Raw genomic sequence first — 27,108 nt, forward strand, 5'->3', positions numbered from 1 at the left:
TAGTTTTATGAGAATAAAGTCAAAATATTAGGTGAAAAAGTAAATTTTTATCATTGTTATTTCAGTAGCATAGAGTTGAACTGTTTAATTGAATGAATGTGTGAATGGTTGTTTGTCTACATATATGTGCCCTGTGATTGGCTAGCAACTAGTCCAGGGTGTAGGGTAAAGTCAGCTGTGATAGGCTCCAGCATACCTGCGACCCCAGTGATGATAAGCGGTATATACAATGAATGAATGGAGTACAGATGAGGTGTGCCACAGTTTAAGACGAGGGAGCGACATCTGCCAGCCGCCCCGACTCAGCTTAACTAGCAATCTGCCCTGATTAGCAACAGGTGTACCCAGTTGTCTCCCCACATGCTGAGCCCCCAAATGTAGGAGCAGAGAACATGTGATCTTAACATGTCGACCAAAGCATGTTTTTTCACCTCCAGCACTCACAATGCTGAGAGGTCGTTTTTTTTTTAAATATGTAACTTCTTAGCATATCTTTACAAGATATCAAAGTAACCCTCTCATCCTTTCATTTTTTCACTACATGCCCTGAGGTGGGAAACGTTTGGACACCCCTGATATCATGAGAAACCTCAAAGATGCTCGCCGTTGAAGGACGATTGCATACATCTCAGAGGAGAAGCAGGCTAATGAATGACACCTGCAATTTGGATCTCCTCTCCATGGTGCTGGGAGTAATTAAGGAACCTGACATATGGAGCTCTCCATGGTGGGATCTTCATCATACATGACAAGTTTGATCAAGAGATGACATTACGAGGGGGGCCAAGACATTTGGAGGTTCTTGTTTTATGGTGAGTAATTAAACATGTCTGCCGTGCTCTGGTCCACGTCCTAGTGCGGAAAATCAAACGCTTTGCAATTTTGTATTACCCGATTCTCTTTTTTGATGTGGTTAAAATATGAAAAACTAAACAAAATCAAAATTAGTTGTTGTTGCAATTGTTTTCACAAGGTGACGACTTGACTAAAATCCAAAGCAGACATGTTGGATTAGGCCGGTTGCATCGCTTCCATGGTCGTTTGACTCGGTCCAGTCGAGAGCAGGTGTTCTAACAGCGGCCACATGAACCAAACAGGCTCTCCAGGCTCCAGTGCCTTGTTGTCTGGGCTTTATTGAGTGAGCACCAGCAGAGGTGAGAGGGCTTGCAGCGGGAACAGCCCGGTTCAAATCCGCAGCTTAGAACGCATGAATTAATGCCGCTGTGCTTTGGGCGATATAATATAAATGGTTTTCATGAAGTGGGGGCTGGAAAGGTCATGGGGAAAAAAAAAAAAAAAAAACAGGCCAGCTGTATGATGCTATAACCAAACCCGGAGTGGGAATGCAATGTTTGCAATGCTCGCACTGCAAACATCATCATATCAGCAGCCTTGAAATGACTTTTGTGTAATTTAAAAAGTAATGAGATGCAATGTAGAATGTTAGCCTGCGGCAAATGGAGCGCTACAATAACGACACATTGTCTGATGTGCGGCTTTTTGGGGGTGTGTTGATGTTTGGCGTTTCCACCAAGCCTTTCTGTTTGGTTTATTTTACGACAGGACGGGACAGGAAGTTGTTTTGCATTTCCATTTCATTATTTCCATTATTTTGTAAACAAACAGATATATGCATTTCAACTTTAGTTGTCTTTTCCCCTGTTTTGCCTGTTTCCCCCCCCCCCAATATTTCAACTTTTCTTTTCAATAATTCTTATAATAATTATTTTCATCATATTTGACTTTCCCATAATATAAACTATTTTGTTTAATTTTTTTCACAATGTTATGACTTTTTTGAAACACAACATATTTTTTCTTTCATATTTCAACACTTTCAACTCAATAATGACATTATTTTTATTCCCAATATCAATTTATTGTCAGAAAATTCAATATTTTTTCATTAGAATAAATATTTTTTTCTCTTTAATTTTGATTTTATTCTTTTAAAATTACTCAAATTTTTTCCCAATTTTTAAAATTTATATTTTATATTTTTTAATTACATAATTGACTTCATTTATATCATATCCTATTTTACATTACATTTTTTAATTGAAATAAATATTTTTTCTCAATATTTTGATTTTATTCTTTTAAAATTACACAATTTTTTCCCCAATTTTTAAAATTGATATTTTTTAATTACCATAATTGTGACCTTATATTATATTATAATATTTTACATTATATTACATTTTTTCATGAGAATAAATGTTTAATATAATTTTGATGTTATTCTTTTAAAATTACACAATTTTTCCCCAATTTTAAAAATCTATATTTTTTAATTATCATAATTGTGACCTTATATTATATAATATTTTACATTACATTTTTTCATGAGAATAAATCTTTTTTCTTATAGTTTTTATTTTATTCTTTTAAAATGACTCAATTTTTCCCCCAATTTTTTAAATTTATTATTATATTATATTTTACATCACATTACATTTTTTCATTAGAATACATCTTTTTTTCTCTCAATATTTTGATTTTATTCTTTTAAAAGTACATAATTTTTTTCCCTATGTTTTTATTTTTTAATTACCATAATTGTGACATTATATTATATTATATTATATTATTACTTTATAGTGTGGTTTCTTCCATCAGCTTTGAGAGTTTGAGAAGAATCAGACAAGCGTGCAAATTACTTTTGGTCGTCTATAGTCGTGTGTTCAGCCGGAGCACGAAAGCCAACTGATTCAGTGCGACAGGGACATCATTTGAGGCGACGAGACACAAACGCGATACTTCATCACGGCTCGACTCGGCCCCGTTGGCTTCCTCTTAATGCTCCTGCCTGTTTGCTTAATGTTATAAGTTGACCTTTTGGAGTCCTGTCAAAGCAGCAGATTCTAACCAAAAAAAAAAACGTCCGTCCGAAAAGGATCTTAAAAAGCTGAGTGAGATTGTTGTTCCGAGCAAAACTCGTCTGGCGTCTTTCCAGCTCTACAGCAGGACTTTAAGTAAACAACAGAAGATGAAACCATCCTAAATGATTCCCCCCAGGTTCCGTGTGATTGTTTGGAAACCATAAAAGCTAGCGAGTCCAGCAGGGCATGAAATTAGCCACCTTCCAATTTCCCCAAACATGGTTAAAAATTAACAGAGGCAAATAGCGTCTTCGGAACACCCGCTTACTTGCCAGGTGATGCAATTAATGCGATAACAGACACAAACATGACGACAGGCTTGCTGTAAAAAAAAATATTAATTGCGCCGTTTGTTGATGACATTGTCAGCCATCGCTGAATTCGAAAGTCGGATTTAAATAGCTCGCCAACAGTCGATACAAGCCACTCCCACTGTGACCTCTGACCTTATACAAAAGTCTCTACAGTTAAATATCGTAGTTAAAAAACAAAACAAAACATATTTTCCTGGACTAGTGGTGTGTCAGTCATGAACGAACGAGTCAAAAGAAGTTTAGCTGTGTCGAGTCAGTCCGTTCACTCATGTTCACATTCATTCCGACTCAACAGCGCAGCAACACGTGATGATTAGCAGTGTGTCGGTCATGAACGAACGATTCAAAAGAAGTTTTAGCTGTGTCGAATCAGTTCACGTTCATTCCGACTCAACGGCGCAGCAACATGTGATGATTAGCGGTGTGTCAGTCATGAACGAACGAGTCAAAAGAAGTTTAGCTGTGTCGAGTCAGTCCGTTCACTCATGTTCACGTTCATTCCGACTCAACAGCGCAGCAACACGTGATGATTAGCAGTGTGTCGGTCATGAACTAATGAGTCAAAAGAAGTTTAGCTGTGTCAAATCAGTTCACGTTCATTCCGACTCAACGGCGCAGCAACACGTAATGGTTAGTGGTGTTTCGGTCATGAATGAACAGGTCAAAAGAACTAGTTCTTTTTTGTGAACGGAATGAACAAGGTCAGACTCTAAAATACCCGTTCAGTCCGTTCAGTTGCAAATGCTTTTATTTTTGATTGGAGAGTCAGTTCACAGTTTCTTTTGCAGGGCGGGACTATCTACGTGTTTGCCTGTCTTATCCTATCGTCGCGTCTCTCTCTGTGAGTGGGTGGGGTTAACTGACTGAAAGATCGAGGCCAAGAAATCCGTTCATTACGTTCACAAAAAGAAATTATTTTGACTCGTTCATTCATGATCGACACACCACTAATCATCATATGTTGATGTGCTGTTGAGTCTGAACGAACGTGAACGGACTGACTCGACACAGCTAAACTTCTCTTGACTCGTTCGTTCATGACCGACACACTACTAATCATCACGTGTTGTTGAACTGTAGAGTCGGAACGAACGTGAACATAAGTGAACGGACTGACACGACACGGCTGACCGGGTCTATGCACAGGCTAATGACCGATTTTAACGAAATGAACGGATCTTTTTACTGAATGAACCGAAATGAACAGGTACACATTGTCCAAGGCAGAAGCGTATCATAAACTATTCTATCACAAAAATATGCACTATATTATTCCATTTGTGGGGCTGCACAGCGCTAGAGTGGTTAGCGCACAGACCTCACAGCTCGGAGACCCGAGTTCAATTCCACCCTCTGACATCTTTATGTGGAGTTTGCATGTTCTCCCCGTGCATGCGTGAGTTTTCTCCGGGTACTCCGGTTTCCTCCCACATTCCAAAAACATGCTAGGTTAATTAGCGACTCCAAATTGTCCATAGGTATGAATGTGAGTGTGAATGGTTGTTTGTCTATATGTGCCCTGTGATTGGCTGGCAACCAGTCCAGGGTGTACCCCGCCTCTCGCCCGAAGACAGCTGGGATAGGCTCCAGCAACCCTAGCCATCGGTGCCATAGGAACCCATTCTGCCCGTCTTGCAATCTAAATGATTGGGTTGCACGAGCCTCGTTCGATGCCCGTCCGTATACGTCCACAATGACAATGAAACACACGATTCATACGCCACCCTTTAATGTGTGTTTTTCCTCCGTTTAACGAGTGTGTTCTCTGTCATTAGCTAGCCCCCCATGAAAAGTGATGGCACTTTTAAACTGCATTTTCATAACGTGTGAATGCAAAATATTAGACGCTCATTTTCATTGCAGCATGACTCACACCCGTAATGAACTGTTTTTATAATCCTACCGTTAGTCTTTTAAATGCTCATTAAACATCATCTCTAACTCCCGAGCATGTTAGGCCAAGATAAAATGTTAATAATTATATTTAATGGCAGCTGTGCCGTTCTTCACCGCAGTCGGAGTGTACAAAAAGTCAACCGATGTAGCAAAAAAAAAAAAAGAGTTAATTGACAAGACTGCTCACTTCTTGCAAGTCAGTGGTGTAATACTCGGCACTGAGGCACCCGCATTTCATTTTTTTCACCAGCAATAAATTCATACACCAGCCACCTACGAGCGCTATTTGTGCAGCATTCCGATGTCGCCGCGTGCCGGAGATGTAAAATGAAAAACAAGGCTCAATTTGAGTCACAATGCATACTAATGCAGCCTTGCCTCCGTCTGACGCCTCTCATTGTCTGGGCAGGATGCAGGATGCAGGAGGCTCGTTGGACTGGAGTGTTCACAAAATGCTCTCGTTTTAGAAATCTACAAGATGTTGATATAGGAATGAATTGAGATGTCGGGGCAGTGATGATGATGGGGGGGGGTCTTGCACAGGGTGCCATTGAAGCGAGAACCGCCACTGTAGAGTACCTTTTTTTTGGGGGAGCACGGCCATAGACGGACATATGTGTCAATATGGTACAGTATAAACAAAACTAAACTTATTTTTAATTTTGTAATTTCTTTTTGTTGCCCTGTGATTGGCTGTCCAGTCCAGTCCAGGGTGTACCCCGCCTCTCGCCCGAAGACAGCTGGGATAGGCTCCAGCACCCCCGCGACCCTTGTGATAAGCGGTAGAAAATGAATGAATGAATGAATGAATTTCTTTTTGTATTTATTTTTTTCCTTTCTTGTTCCATTGTGTTTTTCAATAAGTCATTGGTTTGTAGCTTATTGGACAAGTTCACCTCTTCTTTTTTGTTATTTTTTGTGTTTTTCTTTGGGAGGGGGCACAGCCATAGATGGACATTTGTGGCAATATGGTACAGTATAAACAAAAAACTAAACTTGTAATTTATTTTAAATTTTTTGTATATTTTTTTTCTTTTTCCTTGTTCCCATGTGTTCATTTCAATAAGTCAATTGATTTGTAGCTTATTGGACAAGTTCACTTCTTCTTTTTTGTGTTTTTTTTGGGGGGGGGGCAGCCATAGATGGACATTTGTGGCAATATGGTACAGTATAAAAAAAACTAAACTTGTAATTTAAATTTTTTGTATTTTTTGTATTTTTTTGTAATTTGTAGTTTTTTTTTCTTTCTTGTTCTTGTATTTCAATTATAAGTCAATTGATTTGTAGCTTATTGGACAAGTTCACCTCTTTTTTTTTTTTTTTGTAAAGTTTTTTGGGGGGGGGGCACGGACAGACGGACATTTGTGGCAATATGGTACAGTATAAACAAAAAACAAAACTCGTAATTTATTTTTAATTTTTTTGTATTTTTGTTTTGTATTTTTTTGTATTTTTGTTTTGTATTTTTTGTATTTTTGTTTTGTATTTTTTGTATTTAGTATTTTTCCCATGTGTTTGTTTCAAGAAGTCATTTTATTTGTAGCTTATTGGACAAGTTCACCTCTTTTTTGGGGGGGGGTGTGCACGGCCATAGACATCTTTGGCAATATGGTACAGTCTAAGCAAAAAAACTCAACTTTTTAAAGTTATGCAACAAGGAAAAAAATCTAAAAACACACTGGATGGAAATTCCTGTTTTTCCTTTTTTTTTTTTTTTTTTTACAATACACAAGTGTTAAAAATACCTTCCTAGTGCATACTGGGACCACCCTTGAACCCCCTCCTAAGGGACCTGTGAAGATGTAAGACTAATAAGAGAATTTGAACGTGCTTGTATAACATGTTGATCAGTGTGCAGCTGTTCCATTCACGTTCATTAGCTTCCTTATTCCTGCATACTTCTTGTTGTTAGCATCTGATTGACGCTTTTATTTCCAGAAAGCAGGAATAATTTCATCACTGGGAACTCCACTTCCTTCCTTTTGGAGGTGTGATTAGAACACTGCGACTGGAGTAAGAAATTAAAAAAAAAAAACAAAAACATAAACTGATGATGAAGCATCAATAAAAAATACTTTGTGTTGCTTAATTACTTAGTTGCTATTTAAAAACCCGGACATGACTTCCTGATTACCCCACAGAGTCGCCCACTACACCATCTGTTATACAACCTATTAGCTCTAATAGCATAACATTAGCCATAGAATAATAATAATAAGAATAGAGGCATAAACACTCCCGCTGTACACGGTGGTACACAACTACAAAGGGGACTCGGCATGTCAATCAAGTACTGCACATTCCCTCCCACGCTGTCCTCAGGTATAATCGCACCAAATCAGTGAAAACACCTGAGTGGGTGGGCTGCATGGGCTCACTGCTTGAATAATGCAGTCGTTGAAAAGCACTTACGTTACACACATGTTGGTCGAAAAGAAATTGTCAAATTATTCGTATTATTTGACGCTATTCAAAACATCTATCCTCATGCTGTGGCAAAGCATCAAAATTCAAATATAAAAATATAAATGAAAAAATAAAAATGGCAAAATGAACTTAAATCCAAATATAAGGCATTCAAAAGAAGCATTCAAAGATGTTGTGTATGTAGTATTCCACACTGGCCACTAGGTATCAGTAATATTACATTGATGAGAACGTACTCTCCTGAACAGGAAGTAAAAAAGGTCATATTTTGTCTTATTCATCTTATACTGTATGTAAATGTGACTGTAGGGGTGTTAGTTCATGTAGAGAGGGCTCTAATATGTTAACTGTATATAGAAGGTCGTAAACTGGTTTTCTCTATATGAAAATATTTAGGGTTGCACGGTGGACGAGTGGTTAGCGTGCAGACCTCACAGCTAGGAGACCTGAGTTCAATTCCACCCTCGGCCATCTCTGTCTGGAGTTTGCATGTTCTCCTTGTGCATGCGTGGGTTTTCTCCGGGTACTCCGGTTTCCTCCCACATTCCGAAAAACATGCTAGGTTTTGAAAATTGAGTACAGGAATTAAGGGAACTAAAATATACTACTTTAAATACAGTAATTCCTTGATTATGTGGCTAATTGGTTGTAGATTTGTAAATTATTGCTATGTTTATGACCTATTTACCTGTTTATGACCTTTCTATATGTTTTAACAGTATTAGAGCCCTCTACACATGAACTAACACCCCTATAGTCACTTTTTATACCATATTAACCAAAATAGTAGATTTGTGAATTGTTGCTATGTTTATGACCTTTCTATATGTGTTTTAACAGTGTTAGAGCCCTCTAGACATGAACTAACACCCCTATAGTCACCTTTTATACCATATTACCCAATATAGTAGATTTGTGAATTGTTGCTATGTTTATGACCTATTTACCTGTTTATGTCCTTTCTATGTGTGTTTTAACAGTATTAGAGCCCTCTAGACATGAACTAACACCCCTATAGTCACCTTTTATACCATATTATTCAATATAGATTTGTGAATTGTTGCTATGTTAATGACCTTTCTATATGTGTTTTAACAGTGTTAGAGCCCTCTAGACATGAACTAACACCCCTATAGTCACTTTTTATACCGTGCTTATATCGTGTTTTTTCAGAATTATCGGCACAGATATAGTGGTTGATATTGGTATTAGATTTTTTCCTGATCATGAAAAAACGATATTTAAAAAAAGGCTATATGAATACATCTTTTTTGAATGAGGTAATTATTTTAGTTATTTTTTTTGTGACTGGTAGGGGAATTAATTTCTGAAAAAACAGGAAAAAGTGAGGGAGTGATAAGTGAAGCACAGTATTGCGAGGGACGACTGTAAAAAGCATAGTATTCCTGCAGTAGCAATAGCAATGGCTACTTTCATCATGTCGTGGGTTTTTGTCGGGTCCGGTCCAGTAATGAGACGCTGCTTTTAAAAGTGGCGACAGGAAGTGAAGTGGCCTTTTTGTGGCTGCGTTTAAGGGCACCCCCTCATCTTTTGAATGTTAAGCAAATTCATAAAAGGGCGAGTGGAGGAAATAATCAAAGGCTAAAAGCTTTTTTATCTAAGGAATGGGAAGCCCTTATTCCCCCCCCTCACACAGCCTCCCCTTGTTTGAGATCACAAATGTGAAGAACAAAAGTCACATGATCACTTTGATTCCGGCTTTCATTTCCAAAACGAGCCAATCAGCTCTCTGCTGCCCTGACATGCACCCTTCTCAGCACTTCTTCAGGTTCTGACTCTTGTCTTTTTTTTTTTTTTTTTCGTCGTTTCTTCTACCCGCCGGTCAGAAACAAAAGCCGCCGCTCCTCGTATTTAACGAGCAGGACTTGGCTGTTTGTGCTCGTCACAATCCTCCATCAGCATAAATCTTACCCTAACGAGAGTGAAGGGTTTCAGGCCCGCCGACGTGGAGGAGCTCGTACATCAACGCCCCCCTCGGTGGGAGCGTGATGGATTCCTTCATAATGCGGCAGCTTCTTGCAGTAAGCACATCACTCATGTCGTTATGAAGCACACGTGCATGAATCATATTTCATGTACCCTCAACTTACGTACGTACGTACATACACACACATGGGCTACAATATGGAGGCTCCTGAACAAGCATGCAAATGCATCAAGACATGCACAACTACTGTGTTGCCTGTGCTGTTATTATCCGGACAAATACACCTCACAATGATGTTTTTACCAAGTGGGATTGACTTGCAATTTCTCACACAGCTACACTGCAACTTTAGGCTTAATTGCTGCAGAATTTGGTATAAAAATTTAGGCATAATTTTGCGCATAATTGCTTAAAACAACACCCAATATAAAGTAGTGCTTGTCTCACTGAACATTACAGTAACATAACTGACACCTAGTGGCCAGTGCATAATACTACAGTCATTATTTGAATGAGTCTTCCTAAAAGTGGACAACTCCAGTTCAATTCCACCCTCGGCCATCTCTGTGTGGAGTTTGCATGTTCTCCCCGTGCATACGTGGGTTTTCTCCGGGTACTCCGGTTTCCTCCCACATTCCGAAAAACATGCTAGGTTTTAAAAATTGAGTACGGGAAGTAAGGGAACTAAAATATACTACTGTGTATATACAGTAATTCCTTTGTTTTAACTCTCTCCCTCTGTTTTAACAGTATTAGAGCCCTCTAGACATGGACTAACACCCCTATAATCACCTTTTATACCATATTTTCACCCAATAAAGTAGTGTTTGTCTCTCACTGTACATAACAGTAACATAACTGACACCTAGTGGCCAGTGCATAATACTACAGTCACTATTTGAATGCGTCTTCCTAAAGATGGACGAGTGGTTAGCGCGCAGACCTCGCAGCTAGGAGACCCCAGTTCAATTCCACCCATGGCCATCTCTGTGTGGAGTTTGCATGTTCTCCCCGTGCATGCGTGGGTTTTCTCTGGGTACTCCGGTTTCCTCCCACATTCCGAAAAACTTGCTAGGTTTTGAAAATTGAGTACGGGAAGTAAGGGAACTAAAATATACTACTGTATATACAGTAATTCCTTGATTATGTGGCTAATTGGTTGTAAATTTGTGAATTTTGCTGTGTTTATGACCTATTTACCTATCTATGTATTTACTCTAGACTCGTACTTACAGGTTGCTCTTCTGACTCTTTGACAGGACCAAGTAACATCAGACTTCAGTAACAGTTTGGCGGATCGTATTGGCCCATGTTGACAAAAGAGTCCAGTGTAAAGTGCCGTTGACAGGTGAGCATATTTTTATCTTTCTGGACAGAAATTAGGGACTCCAACCACTTCATGCTGATGCTTTCCTCATTTGGAAAGCTGAACACACAAACGCCCCCTATTGGGCCATGGTAGTACTGCAGGCGGGCCGTGAGAGGTCATTAAAAATATGATTATTTTTTGCGAATATTATTTTTATTGTAAAATATTTATTTCATGATTACAAACAAATATTTATAGGCCCAAGTAATAACCTATTCAGTGTAATATTATTATTATTATTATTGTATAATAAATATTAATTATTTTTATGAATTATAGTTATTATTTATTAATTCATATTAAAAGATTTATTTTATACAATAATGATAATAAGTGAATAATATTAAATTTAATAATATTAAATTACATTAATATTAATAATTTAATGATATTAAATGTGATAATATTGTAAAATATTAAATTTGATATTATTAATAATATTATTATTATATTCATATTTCATAATAATTTGTAAATATAATAATTATAATACTTAATAAAAATAATTAATATTAATATTACACTCAATAGGTTATTACTTGGGCATATAAATATTTGTTTTTAATCATGAAAAAAATATTTTATGGCATAATTTAATATTATTAAGCTTAATATTATTAAATTATTATTATTATTATTATTATTATTATTATTATTATTATTATTATTATTAAGTGTTCTGAGAATGCAGCATTTCATCTATGTACTGTTTATAGGACAAAGGTGGGCTGCGGCCATTTTTTAGATTTTTAAGTGGGCCCTGCGTTGGTAAAGTTTTGGAACCCCTGCTCTATATCACATGATAATATACTAATATACTACAAAATACCTTGCTGTGGTACGGTAAGATACATGGAAACCACGTCTGAGTGGTTTAGATCTTTGACTTGCCGTCTCCTGTTTGATTGAAAAAGCAGCAGCTGAGTGAAGAACATCACAGTCTGTGCCGTAAGCTTCCTTTTTTTGCTCCGTCCGCGCCACTTTTGGCGGCGTGACCGAAGAATAACTCTTGTCAATTGTTGTGCGCCGTAAGGAGCGCACTTCTCCTTGATGGATGGATCTCAGCCCGCTGTGTAACCTCGACATGACACTTTGTCTCCCAACAGTTTCAGCGGTTTTTTTTTTTTTTTGGAGGAGAAAAATCATCAAGTATTACATGCGGTGGAGGAAAGGATGACCTTTTTGTCTCATTATTCTCGTATGCGGCGAGCACTGCTGGGTTATTTGTTTGTTCAGCATCAAAATACGCTACAACTCCCCTGTGGCCTCTGTGCTGCAGCCTTTCCACAGGATCCTGGACCTCAGCATATTATAGGACTGGAAGTAGGAAGTCCGCTTGGACTTTATTGAACTGTACTGTAGCTGGAAACACAAGTATGAGTGCTGTCGGCACATAGGGGAGCTGTGGTTCACATGGATTCCAACATATACTGTGACATTGAGAAGCTTCATTGAAAAGTTTTCCAACATAAGGAGCCCAAATCAACCCCCAAGGAGATTAGAGCCCTGTATACGTGATATAACACCCCTATAGTCACCTTTACTCACCTTTTTTACCCTATTTATTTTTTTACACCACACGAATGCGCAGGCTATGGGATCTCTGCAGGGTCATAACAGACTGCTGCCACTCATAGCTTATAGCAGGCTACCAAGCTAACAATTTAGCTTCCAATTGTTCCAAATTTCTTCTCGACTTAAGGGTTTCCAAAGGAGAGTTGAAGAAGGACAAAGACAAAGTAAAAAAAAAAAAACAAAAAAAACTTACCACTTCCACACGGTATGGGAGGAGAACCTTTTATTTGTTTTTTTTTTTATGCACTTTTAGGTGTTAAAGCAGTGTTAGATAGCAACACTGTGAACATCTTCACAAAAATGATAGCCGTGCATTAAAAAAAAGCCAAAAACTTACCACTTCCACACTGTATGGGAGGAGAACCTTTATTTTTTTTGATGCACTTTTAGGTGTTAAAGCAGTGCTAGATGGCAATACTGTGGACATCTTCACAAAATAATAGCTGTGCATTTAAAAAAAAAAGCCAAAAACTTACCACTTCCACACTGTATGGGAGGAGAACCTTTATTTTTTTAATGCACTTTTAGGTGTTAAAGCAGTGCTAGATGGCAACACTGTGGACATCTTCACAAAAATAATAGCTGTGCATTTAAAAAAAAAAAAAGAAGCCAAAAACTTACCACTTCCACACGGCATGGGAGGAGAACCTTTTTATTTATTTATTTTTTAAATGCACTTTTAGGTGTTAAAGCAGTGCTAGATAGCAACACTGTGGACATCTTCACAAAAATAATAGCTGTGCATTTAAAAAAAAGCCAAAAACTTACCACTTCCACACGGTATGGGAGGAGAACCTTTATTTGTTTTTTTATGCACTTTTAGGTGTTAAAGCAGTGCTAGATAGCAACACTGTGGACATCTTCACTTAAATAATAGCTGTGTATTTAAAAAAAAAAGCCAAAACTTACCACTTCCACACGGTATGGGAGGAGAACCTTTATTTGTTTTTTTTAATGGACTTTTAGGTGTTAAAACAGTGCTAGATAGCAACACTGTGGACATCTTCACAAAAATAATGGCTGTGCATTTCATTGGTTATGGCTGCCGGGGTACTGCAATGATGTCAGCCTCCCTCTGGTGAACAAGCAGCATTGCCAATGTTTAAGACAAAAGTAGTGGGTTATACACAATAAATTAAGATAAAATGTAAAATTGTTATCTCAAAACTTTATTTATCAGCGCCAAACCATGACGACGGCGTACCGTTGCAGCCCTAATTGCAACCTGCTGATACAGTGGAAAAAAGCCAAAAACTTACCACTTCCACACGGTATGGGAGGAGAACCTTTATTTGTTTTTTATGCACTTTTTTAGGTGTTAAAGCAGTGCTAGATAGCAACACTGTGGACATCTTCACAAAAATAAGGATATACTACATCTATACTGCTATGGAAGCTGTACACTGGCTACTCTAAAGTATATTATCCCATGAGACGATCTATCAATTCTTTCAAGTAACAAGGATCATTCTCACTGAGACAGGTGTCACGACCGCATCTTACCCCCCCAGCGTATGTCATATGATGAAGTACATGACGCCATTTTTAGAATTTAGCAGAAATCAAAGCGACAAACCAGCAAATAAATCACAACCAGCGTGGCCTTTTTAGAGCAACGTTGACAAAAAGGGAGGAACTTTTCTTGACTCTACTAATGAGCAACAACAGATACTTCAATAATTCATGTGCCTCCAGGAATGAATACAGCTTCTTTTTAAGAGGATTTTCTTACACGAGTAAAATATGCTTATATTGTGTGTGAAGTTTTGTGCAGTTTTATCAGCATAGTTGTGCTCAAAAATGTTGCTTCACATCCAAAAAGTCAGTTTTGATTTTACAGTTATCCCTTGTTTATTATGGTTAATGGACGGCATTGATAAGTGAATTTCAATATTAATAAACTGAATATTTTTGTAGTGAGAGCAGGGGTAGGCAAACTGCGGCTCAAGGGCTCACCAAGCGTCTTACCGGGCCATTTCCAAACTTCCTTTTTTAAACATGGAAACTGTAGCCGGCGTTAGAGCCACCACAACACATCAAAAAGTAACCTACTTACATAAAAATATCTACGTGTAATACCCATACTTCCTGCCGCAAGGTATGCTTGTTATCTCATGGTACTATTCATCTCAACATTTTGCCATGTTTGTCACATTTTTGCTAGATTACAAAATATGTCAAGGTGTTAGTCAGAGTAGTAAACAAGGTATATGTTTTTTTTCCAATATGGTTTTATGGTTCTTACTTCATATTGCTGGATTGCCCAGCATGCCTTGTGGGCATTTGGAACTAACACTTTTAATTTACATGTTATATTTAGCGCTTTGTTGTTGATTTATGTGACGTGTTAACTTGCCGTGGATGTGGTGTTTTAGTTTTGTGGCACCGTGAGCAAGTATGTTGTTCTGTTTGATGCCATAAATATGTTTTTAACATTATTAGAGCCCTGTATCCATGATATAACACCCCTATAGTCACCTTTACTATTCATATTATTTGTTTACGCCACATTGCGCCGGGCTAATGCGGTGCAGGGACAAAACAGACGACCGCCTCGCATAGCATATACGTAGCAGGCTATCAAGCTAACCATTTAGCTTCCAATTGATTTGTTCTAAACTTAAAGGATTTCAGAGTGGGGAAGAAAGACAAAGGAAAAAGCCAAGAAATTACCACTTCCACACAAAATGGGAGGACCTTTATTTGTTTTGATGCACTGTTAAGGTAATTTAAACTAAGGTAATATCTCATCAATGTAACTTTAATGATGCCTAGTAACTAGAACATTACATATTAGTAGTATTTATTGTTTATGTAGCAAGGGACGACTGTACCTCATCAATTCAAAGTAGCTCACAGGCTTGATAATAATGATACCGATACTTTTTTTTGTGCACCCTTAACTTTATTTCACAGTACTTTGTCTGAAAGCAGATTACATAGTATTAGGAAATAAAATGAAAGGAAGTTTAAAAAAAAAACAACTTTTGTGCTCTTGTTTGTTTTTGATGCACTTGAACAACTGTTGATGTTCCTAAAGGCTTTGTCACTCACCAATTTTTTTTTTATAATACACAAGTGCTACAATATGCAGTATATATATAAAAAAAACATGTCGATAAGTAGCTATAAATGAACTAGAAACTCCCACGAAAATTTTGAGAATTTAAAAAATGGAAAAAAAAATGTGTTGGAAAGAAAACAAATGAAATTTACACTTGTACACAACAATTTCAAAAATCTTAAGGCGATTGAAACACTGTATCGAGTCCAGCTAACGCGTGGCGAGGGTGTTTACGGGATGCAAACCACGTCAGGCTCACGGATGCTTCATTTCACATGAATGAATAAAGCACAAACACACACACACACACACACACAAACACAACAAACACCGCTAATCCAAACACTTGTACACTGATGTCCTACTTTAACAAGTAATCCCTTTCATGATGGGTTCCAACTCGGGGTATAACGCTGCATGGATTTGAAATCTGTATCGAGTTCCCACGCGGTACACATCAAGCGAGGGACAGGAAATCGAACTGTCTTGTAATGTCGTCATGCATCTATGCTGTAAAGGAATACGGTGCAGCCCAGCCTTTTTGGCAAAGCAGGATTCATGCTAGCAACCTCTTCTGTTTGGGAACACTCAACCTTCCTGGTGAAATAATAACGAACATTGCGGGTGTCCAAACCTTTTCCACCGACTGCCACATACTGAAAAATGCAATGAAACAATGCAAGGGGTACTTTGATATTTATTAATAATTAATGTAGTTATATATATATATTTTTTTTTAAAGCCCCTTCATGTCAGCTTTGTGTACTTTGGTCTTTACTTTTTTCCCCTGTTTTGCTTTTTCCTTAATTTCCCAAATCGTCATATAAAACTTGATAAAACCGTCTGATTCCTGGTGCCATCTTAAAAAGAACACTAAAGTCGGCACGCAGCAACTTAACACTCAAAAGGTAGCTAAGAAATATACAAGTACCAATACCAGTTTAACTTTTTCATATAATGCAGTTTACCATAGCAAAGCATTTAATTGGTTATGGCTGCAGTGGAACACTAAATTCAGCACGCAGCAACTTAACACTCTAAAGGTAGCTAAGAAATATACAAGTACCAATACCAGTTTAACTTTTTCCCATAATACACTTTGACATAGCAAAGCATTTCATTGGTAATGGCTGCAGTGGAACACTAAAGTCAGCACGCAGCAACTTAACACTCGAAAGCTAGCTAAGAAATATACAAGTACCAATACCAGTTTAACTTTTTCATATAATGCATTTTGTCATAGCAAAGCATTTCATTGGTTATGGCTGCCGGGGCACTGCGATGATATCAGCCTCCCTCTGGTGAATAAGCAGGATTTCCAATGTTTACGAAAAAAGTAGTGGCTTATACACCATAAATTAAGGTAAAATTTAAAATTATTTCACAACTTTATTTATCAACGCATCATTGCATTTTGTTCCATGATTAACCGAACCATGACGACGGCGTACCGTTGCAGCCCTAAATGCAACATCCAAAAAACACTCACCTACTGTCTATGTGGTAGCATCATGGTCTGGGGCTGCATGAGTGCTTCCCGGCACTGAGGTGTTGTGGTTTTCTGGATATGTTGAATTGTTGTAAACATGTAATGCAACCATCTGGTTAAGAGTGACCCCCCCCCCCCCACCCACACTGTTGGAGTGGACTTAAACAGACAATAATGCACATCTTTGTGTAGCCATGTGAAGCTTAACTAAAGCATTGTGTCGCTGAGCTGACATTCATTTGTGTATTGCTCATTCATAAATATACAATGAAGCCCCCACTCTTTTGAGCCCGCGTGGAATACGCTCTGTAAACATCCTTTTGACACGTTATAAGCCTCACAATATACTGCCAAAAAAAAAATTCATAATATACAAATTCACAGCCAGTAAGTCAGAGGAATCACATTCTCAAGTGTGAACTCTAGCATGTTGATGTCCGTCCGTCCGTTCGGTAATTAAACGCCGTAATGTACAAAAGGACGTAACAGCCTCACAGTTTTATTCAAAAAGATGAAACCTTTCAGCAAGCAACACAAGGCCCATCGGAGTATTAAACTACTTCCCCCCCCCACCTTGACGTCAGACATGATGCAGTATAATACACTGGAAGCAAAGAGAAAAAAAAACATTATTTTATCCTATAAATACTCCTGTAAAATATACATAAAAGCTGCCATCGACACATTTTTATGTTACATTCATCCATCGGGCTCGCTAGCAGGGAAGTGCCGTCATTGTCCTTCTATTTTTTTCTATGAGATATTATTCCCATAGCCCAATTCCCGTATAATCATTTCACTATCCAAGGAGAGGATACAAATATTTTTGGGAAAAAAAATGCTCATACCATTCCCAGACCGTGCAGGAATATTGTAAACAGTTTTTCTACTTTGGTCATAAAATTAGAATTTTTTTTGTGAGTCTGATGAATGAAACCTTCATACATGTGATTTAATAATAATAATAATAATAATAATAAAAAAAACATCTTGAGTATAAAAGTCCAGAAAACAATAAAAACTGACTTCAAGAGGGGCAAAAAAATTATTTTTCATATAATGCACTTTGTCATAGCAAAGCATTTCATTGGTTATGGCTGGCCGGGGCACTGCGATGATATCAGCCTCCCTCTGGTGAACAAACAGCATTGCCAATGTTTAAGAAAAAAAAGTAGTGGCTTATACACCATATTTACTCTGGACAGCCAAGTAAATAAACACAACCGTATCTGTACATTGTATCGAAACTAAACATATGCAGGGATTTTTATTTTAAAAGCAAAAAAAAATTAAAATAAAATTAAAATTTAAAAAAATAAAATTAAAATAAAATAAAAAAATTTAAATAAAATAAAATAGTCCTGATTAAAAAAAAAAAGAGGTTTCAGTAAACAAGTTTCATAGAATAGTTTTCATATTACACAACAGCAAATCCACTTCCACAGGACTTGGCCATGCGATATCCAAAAAACCTATAATTCATTGTAACATATATATTATTATTATTGTATGTTTTCTCTTTAATAGATTCTTTACATAATATGACAAATTTTAAAGATCCCCCCCACCACCTCACAGACAAAAGACAACATGTGTGATTTTGAGTGTGGAAGAATCCATTCATGGATAGTCTGATGAGGTTCTTGTGTTATATATCTTCATATCTTCAAAGTCCATGATTAAAAATACCTAAGGAGGTTATGATTTATTCTGAGCCGAGACGCCTTTCCAGTAGTCTAAAATATCATGCAGGTCCTCGTCCTTTGCAAACTGTACCTTCTTGCGTAGCGCGTGTCCCGCCGCCATGTATTCGTCGTCTTTGTGCCGTTTACGATGCAACTTGAAGCGCTCCCAGATGCTGTGCGAAGGTTTGCAGTAGTATTCGGGACTGGACGAGTAGCTCAGGTTGTGGTACTGCGATGGCAGCTGGGAGTACGCCAAGTCTCTAGAACGAGAGTGAGAGAGAGACTCCAGCATGGGCGACTTGATGCCGTCGGGTCCTTCCAGTTCTTCGATCTGAGCGTCGGGATAAGAGTGGCGGTGGTCGCCGTACTGACGGATTTTCTCCGCTTCCGCTCTCAGGATAGCGGCGGCGGGCGTTACCGTGAGGATGGTGTCCCCCGTCGGGGAGGTTTTTTCGATGTACCTGGATTCCGTGCGGTAAGGCCTGGGGCTTCGCATTCCTGAGGCAGTGCTGGGCCTTTTCGGCGATGCGTCCGAGGAACGATGTCTCTGCAGGGAATGGTGGTAGCTGTCCTGATACGGAGGGGACAGAAGTCCCGATTTGTTTTGCGGCTGCTCCGATATGAGCACCAACTGGGGCTCCGCGTTGGACACCGCTCCGGATCGAACCCCCGGATAAGAAGTGGAATCCGACTTCAAAGCGTCGATACAGTTATTGATGATCTGGTTGACTTTATCCACCTCTTTCGCGATTGTGGAAATCTCTGCCACGGAGCCTTGGCTGTTCCCGGCCATTCCCATGTCGCATTCCCTGCGTTCATGGTGGTCCAGGCTTCGAACTTCCATATAACTTCCCTTCATCATTTTAGGAGTTTCGCTTATTTCTTGAAATTTGTACTGCTCCATCTCACTCGGGGGTAGGTACGGCATACGTGCCGCCATGCTCTCCCCGGATAGAAGCTGCTTCTGGGACATACGGGAAATCGTCCCCCCTTCCAGTTCTTGTCCATACTTCAGCTCCATGATGTTCTTCTTCAGGCTTCCTGCTTTTTTGTGCTTTTCGTCTTGTTGCCGCTTCCGTCGCAAGCAGTAGTAAACCACCCCGAGAAAGATAACCATACTGAAGAGGCAGCCCAATATCGTCATGATGTAATGAGTGGCAGTTGCGTTGTTCGAGTCCCTCGACTTGCCCTTCCAGGGCCCGGTGGTGATTGTCAGACAAGTGTGGTTGTGTCTCAGCGAGTTCCGGATAGAAGCAACGCAGTACGTGTAGTTTGTGTGAGGTTTCAGGTTCTTAAGATCGATGTCCTGCTTTATTTCATTCAAGGGTTGGATATCCATGAAAAAACTGTTGTTGTACAAAACCAGGATGTACATCTTTTTAAACGGATACGGAATCTGGACCGTGATGGTGGCGCCCGTGTTGGACACTTGCTTCAGTTTCATAAGAGGGTTAGCTTCCACTTCGTTGTTTGTTGTACTGATGTTGTTCGGAATGATGTCGTCCGGTTCTGTCCCGGATGGACAGTCCTCCAAACCGCAAAGTGTAAAGTCCGGCGGAGGTGTTGTGGGTTCGAGGGGAAGTGGGAAAAACGGTGTGACGTAATCGTCGGTGCACACAGTGGTGAGCATGTGAAGAGCATTCCGATACGTGGGGTTGTTCGGGTTCTGGCTGAGTAGACTATAACCAGATACGCCGCTCGGGGAATCGCAGACCATTCGCTCGTTGGTTCTGTTGGGGAACACGGAAAGCCACTTCACGAATCCCAGTAATTCACAGGAACAGTTGAAGGGATTCGTGTAAAGCTCGCATGTACTCAGCTTAGTCAAGCTTGTGAACGTGGAACCGTCCAGTTGCTGAATGCGGTTCATGGACAAGTCGATGTTCTCGATGTTGGGGCATTCCCAAAAGGCATTGGGTGTCACAGTCTCTATCAGGTTAGCCTGGAGGTAGAGGTACTGCAGCTTTCCGAGACCTCTAAGGATCCCCTCTGTTAGATTCCGTAACTTGTTGAAGCCCATTTGAAGAACTTGTAAGTTAAACTGAGCGGAAAAGGCGCCATCTTCAATGTAGGAGATTTCATTCTTAGTCAGGTTCAGGTAGGTCAAGTTGGCGAAGCGACTTAGGGCTGAATAGTGGATGCTTTTGATCTTGTTCTCGTTCAGGCGAAGGTCCACAATGGTGTTGTTGATGTGCTGTGGGATGGCCTCATAAGGCGGTTGGTTTTGGCTACAGATAGCGAGCCACACAAAGCCCTTTTCACCTTCGATTAGCCAACAGTCTGCACTGACTTGGCCCACGTGGCTGAAATACACAATGACCGCAGACCAAAGCAGAGTCCTTGTCGCCACGCCCCACCTGAACGCCATCGGCGCTTCCCTGCGAGTCATCGCTGAAGAAATAAGGAAGCGTTGTGGTTTCAATTCCAAAGCAAAGAGACTAAGTTGAGCCGTCGCCTCGTCATGGATGGATTTGTTTACATTTGCGGATGCTGAACTTGTGGCATGGTCTCCATGGTCGCTTGGTTTGTGCTTTTTATCGTGGAAGTGTACATCATTTTACGCCAGTTGTCGTCTTCGCATCACTCGCTTCCGTGTGGATGCATAACCTGCAACACAGAAACATGACAATTAAATACAGTAAACCTCGGATATATCGGATGCAATTGTTCCCACTGGTTTTATATCCGTATACCGAAAAATGTCAGTTTTACGCATATATCGGATTTATATCCGGTATATGCGTAAATCTGATTTTATCCGTTATAAAAAGGCACTTCCTTGACTATGTTTCCAATGTACCTGGACGCGCAGGCAACGCTGCAAACGCTGCAAATGACGTCGTATAGCGGCCTGTCACGATTCGGCGAATCGGAGTGCCACGATGCAGCCATCCGATATATGCGAGGGAAATTTAATGGAAATGCATTGGAACGGGACTGGAGATTTTGTCCGAAATAAGCGAAATCCGTTATAAAAAATCAGATATATGCAATGAATTTTTATTGGAAATGCATTACAGAAAAATTGGTTCTTTTTTATCTGTCCGTTGTGAGCGAATTTCCGATATATCAGAGTCTGATATATCCGAGGTTTACTGTATAATGTAAAGTGGCTTTAGTGGGTGTCATGGTACGTTTATCCATAATCACATTTTCCTACACGGAACACATTGAGTGAGGGCGATTTAGTGGATAGGATAGGGATCGTCCCAAAGAGGAGCTTGGGAATCCTCACAGCTATTGTTCACGACTACAAACTGAAACTTTAAATTCTGCATCTTCGGGTTGGAAGTCAAGGAGTTAAAGTGTCTTGATGCGTGAAGTCGACATGCGTACCGAGACTGCGCTTACAGTAACACGATCGCTGTACCGGACCATTGTGGTGAAGAGAGAGCCGAGCCCGAATGCAAAGTTCTTGATTTACCAGCTGGTTTATGTTCTCACTCTCATGAGTTTTGGGAACAAAATCGTGGATAGTCTTGTCTGAAATAGGTTTCCGCTGTCGGGTGGCTGGACTCACTCGAAGAGAGAGCTCTGTCAACCCGGAGGAGCTGAGGTGCCAACTGAGGTGGCTCAGGCTCCCCAGTGAGTTGTTCCGGGGCATGCCCAGCCGGGAAGCTCGGAGGGTTATGTCTCACAGCTGCCCTGGGAATGTCTCAGTGTCCTGGGAAGTCTGAGCTTCCTTAAGGAGTCTGCGTGCACCCACGAAGAAGTTTTACGATTTATTTATTTGTTCCTTTATTCATTCATTCATTCATTTTCTACCGCTTATCTTCATGCTGGAGCCTATCCCAGCTGTCTTCTACATCCTGGACTGGTGGCCAGCCAATCACAGGGCACATATAGACAAACAACCATTCACACTCACATTCATACCTATGGACAATTTGGAGTCGCTAATTAACCTAGCATGTTTTTGGAATGTGGGAGGAAACCGGAGTACCCGGATAAAAAAAAACACGCATGCACGGGGAGAACATGCAAACTCCACACAGAGATAGCCGAGGGTGGGATTGAACTCGGATCTACTAGCCTGTGTGCTAACCACTTGTCCACCGGGCAGCCTTGAATATTTTCATATAGCAGAGAAATCCAGTTTACGACTTTCTGAATACAGTTAACATATTAGAGCCCTCTCTACATGAACTAACACCCCTACAGTCACATTTACATACAGTATAAGACACACTTTTTCAACCTGTGCGTAACGTAAGTTGCGTTATTCAAACCAAACAACCATTCACACTCACATTCATACCTATGGACAATTTGGAGTCGCCAATTAACCTAGCATGTTTTTGGAATGTGGGAGGAAACCGGAGTACCCGGAGAAAACCCACGCATGCATGCTAAGAACATGCAAGAGTGTGTCGAGACGGGATTGAACTCGGGTCTCCTAGCTGTGAGGCCCGCACACTAACCACTAGACTACCATGCAGCCCTTTACTGTACCCAAAATGAACCGACCCTTGACCTGAAATGTGATTATGGTACACTGTTACACCCCTTTAGCGCGCAGACCTCACAGCTAGGAGACCAGGGTTCAATTCCATCCTTGGCCATCTCTGTGTGGAGTTTGCATGTTCTCCCCGTGCATGCGTGGGTTTTCTCCGGGTACTCCGGTTTCCTCCCACATTTCAAAAACATGCTAGGTTAATTAGCGACTCCAAATTGTCCATAGGTATGAATGTGAGTGTGAATGGTTGTTTGTCTATATGTGCCCTGTGATTGGCTGGCGACCAGTCCAGGGTGTAGGAGACAGCTGGGATAGGCTCCGGCGACCCTCGTGAGGAAAAAGCGGTAGAAAATGAATGAATGAATGTTCCACCCGTACCATATATGCTTTACGGGTTCCCACCACGCTATGTTGCGTGGCAGACTATTAAAACAAACAATCGGCCAATTACCTCTTGACAGTTTAGGCAAAGCCAAGGTCCCAGTTGTCCGGCAATTAACCTGCAGACTGTCAGATGCAGTGAGGCCAGCGTTTAGACACTGCATTAAATCAATTATACAGCACTGTGTGCAAATGGTGCTTTGGATCGATGAGCTCGGGTTTCCATCTGACAACCTCCATGCATAAAGTCCTTATTTGTGTGTGCACGCTTATCCCCAAGAAAGGACGTGGACTTGTGTACAATTTGCTGGCTCGTGCTATATAGATCCTTTTTTTTTTTTTTTTTTTGTGAGGGAGAGACGAGTCTTTTGCAAACATCACCTCAAAATAGCTCCGTAATGGATTGGTTCTGTCTAAATTAAATGTATCATGCGGCATTGGCTTTTATATTTGTAGACGACATGACTTTAAATGAAGTTTGCCAATTCAGCGATAAAGTTCAACAGATTATTATCAGCCCTGTAAAGTCTTTTATGAAATTGTAAGAGTCAAATATAGTTTAAATCGAAACCGATCAAGGAACTTTGGATCATTTTTGTGAGTCATTTTCTGACAAATTAAACTGAAAATGAATCAATAAATGACATTACTATATAGCTGTCCACTATTTATTCATTTAAAAATAGTCGTACTTTTCAATGTTTTGGCTCACTGATTCTTCACTGATCAATTCGTTATTGATTAGTTCTTACTCATCAGTTAGGCTCATTTACCGCGTTAGAGCGTTCTTTCAAGACCGAATTTGGATTGTTTTGCTTCCAAACAGCAAATTTTGGGACTGGGCATCAAACGTCAACAGTTCCTAACCACAAATTTCCTAAAAAAGATTGGAAGAAAAAATGTTTAAACATTTTTTAAAGCTAAAATAATTAAAGAAAAAAGAATTAAAAAGAAAAAATAATTACATTTAAAATAATAACCATATTAACAATTTTTTATAATCAGTAAAAAAATAAAATTAAAGCTAAATAGTTAAAGCTAAAAGAATTTAAGAAAAAATAATTAAAATAACCATATTTAATAACTAATATTTTATAATCAATAATAAATTAAATTAAAATTAAAGCAAAATAATTTTAATTAATAAATACACAAATTAAATTATTAATTTAATATTAAATATTAATTGAATTATTAATTTAAAACATATTTAATACTCATACTTTTTAATCATTTTTCATGTGGTTTTGTATATGTATATGACAATATTTAACCTAGTTTTGTCCAATTATAAACTATTGCAGTTTTTAAATAAAAATGATATATAGATATTTACCTAGTTGACATAATGTTGTAGTATAGCTACTACTTTAGACAGACTCATTGACACTGATTCAACAGCGCCTCTGGTGGTTGCACCAAAGTAGTGCACTCCATTTTGTTATTGCTCACAGTGAACCGAATTCGTAATTATAAATTGATTATCATGTCCAGTTATTCAATGATGATTGATACAGGGTTGGTCCGGTGGGCATTAAACAACGTGTTAACGACTATGGGCTTTGTGATAACACTTAAATTGTGTAATATTGATTTGAGTGTGGACCACAAAAAGAAAAAAAAACATTCTCTCATTTGTGTTTTGATGAGCACGTGTTTCGCATCAGCTGACCACTCATTAGAGCTGCCACTTCTTCACTGAAGAGTTCATGGGAGTGTGGGGGGGTCACATTCCCTGTTAGAGGTGCTGAATGCTATTGGAGGTGGTGGCAAATTGAGATGATAATTGATTTTTCCCTGTATTGGATGGGGAAATATTTATTTTTATTTAAGTAATGGAAATTGAACAGCTATAAAAAGGATGACTGCTGCAGCGTACGATAGTGAATTGATTGAATTTCCCTTTCGGGGATTAGAATGAGATAAAAAAAAATGTAATTGCAGCAATGAATGCATCTACATGCGATCTCCAGGACACGGCGGCGCCACTTTTATATGAATGTATTTCATCAAGCTGATGCTTTTTTCCCCCTCTAATACAACTGTGGCATTTATGCTTTAAATGACTTTGATTGAATTGCTGTGACATTCGCTTTACAAGAAGCAAGTACAGTCAAGTATTAAATATTGTTGCGCAAAGATGATACACTGGCTCATTGATGTGATGATCTGAAGCTTAGCCGCAATAGGCCTCCGGGGTGCGATTATACGTTGAAATCTATTTTTTGCTTTCCCTTTTTATAAAGCGCTATTCATTGCTCCCTGTTTCTGTCTTTTCATCTATATCTTAGAATTGTGGTGAGTAGATACGTATGTGTTTGCATTTAATTCTGGTGACGCTTCATGGAAAAAAATGAACAAAATATTAAATAAAATGCTGCCTTGGTGGGGAGATTTTTATAAAAAGTTATCTCTGTCATATCTTTTTTTTTGGACAAAAAAATAATTATATATTCAAATATTTAATGGTTGAATAGGGTCTATTTTTAGTCAAAACGTATGTATATTTAAGATAATTTTATATATATTTTGCCTAGATTAAACAAATCCAAGCACAAAAATGGCTACATGAACTAAAATATAAATATAAGGCAATCAAAAGACTCATTCAAATATGTTCATAATGTGTAGTAATCACCACTGGTCACTAGGTGTCAGTAATATGACTGCAATGTTGAGTGAGACTTATTTACTCGGATTATATCTACTATATGTGTTTGCATTTAATTCTGGTGATGCTTCATGGAAAAAAATGAACAAAATATAAAATTAAAAATGCTGCCTTGGTGGGGAGATTTTTATAAAAAGTCATTTCTGTCATATCTTATTTTTTTGGACAAAAAAATAATAATTATATATTTAAAAAAAAAATTCAAATATTTCATGGTTGAATAGGGTCTCGTCAAAACTCATGTATATTTAAGATAATTTAATAAGCAAATCCAAGCACAAAAATGGCTACATTAACTAAAATATAAATAAAAATAAATAAATGTATATAAATATAATATAAATATCATATAATATAAATATAAAAATAAATATGTTCATGATGTGTAGTATTCACAACTGGTCACTAGGTGTCAGTAATATGACTGCAATGTTGAGACTTGAGTCTTCAATAGTCTATTTACTCGAATTATATCCATTATAATGTGCAGTGTAAAAGTAACTATAGGGGTGTTAGTTCATGTCGAGAGGGCTCTAATAATAAGGTTTTTAATGCTGCAAATGCTGCTGAAAATCAATTAATAGCGTTAAACAAGGAATTAATGGAACAAAAAGTCTGTTTCAGGGTCAAACTGTCACCTTTTTAGTAACATTTTCCAAATCGTAACACTTAGGTAAGTATCAAAATACACCATGTAAGTCGTTTTTTTAAAACACTAGCCGGTACGCAACTAGCGAGTTGTTAACTGTTGAATATCGTTATGATAGTTCAGGTTTTTATGCAACTTTCAAGGCATAGTTTTTAACCTTGAGTCTCACATTTGTGATTTATTTGTGTCAAATTTTAATACCTGTGATGTGGTAAAGTTAGATTAAATTTCACCATGTTCTCCCTCCAAGAACTGCTGTCTTTTAAAAGAGATATTATATTTAAAAGCTGTATGGAAAAAGT

General features: G+C 38.6%; 2 protein-coding genes across 4 annotated transcripts in view; one reads left to right on the forward strand and one right to left on the reverse strand.

Annotated features, from left to right (window-relative positions):
• Positions 1-207: 207 nt before the first annotated feature.
• Positions 208-27,108, forward strand: part of psmg3 (proteasome (prosome, macropain) assembly chaperone 3) — a 149,537-nt gene continuing 122,636 nt past the window's right edge. Inside the window, exons 1-2 of one of the 2 annotated variants that reach the window (XM_058048351.1) lie at positions 208-812; positions 10,727-10,815. The gene's annotated coding sequence lies outside the window, so the exon portion shown is untranslated. Of the gene's footprint in view, positions 813-10,701; positions 10,816-27,108 lie in introns of those variants that run through there. The other variant, XM_058048350.1, reaches the window with a different exon arrangement.
• elfn1a (extracellular leucine-rich repeat and fibronectin type III domain containing 1a) overlaps positions 14,794-27,108 on the reverse strand; it is an 84,212-nt gene continuing 71,897 nt past the window's right edge. For both annotated transcript variants that reach the window (XM_058048348.1, XM_058048349.1), the window contains one exon: positions 14,794-21,256. In XM_058048348.1, the coding sequence (XP_057904331.1) occupies positions 18,663-21,038 (2,376 nt within the window). In that variant the 5' untranslated portion in view covers positions 21,039-21,256 and the 3' untranslated portion in view covers positions 14,794-18,662. The remainder of the gene's footprint in view (positions 21,257-27,108) is intronic.

The sequence above is a fragment of the Doryrhamphus excisus genome, chromosome 15, assembly GCF_030265055.1.
Source record: "Doryrhamphus excisus isolate RoL2022-K1 chromosome 15, RoL_Dexc_1.0, whole genome shotgun sequence".
Classification (NCBI taxonomy): Eukaryota; Metazoa; Chordata; class Actinopteri; order Syngnathiformes; family Syngnathidae; genus Doryrhamphus; species Doryrhamphus excisus.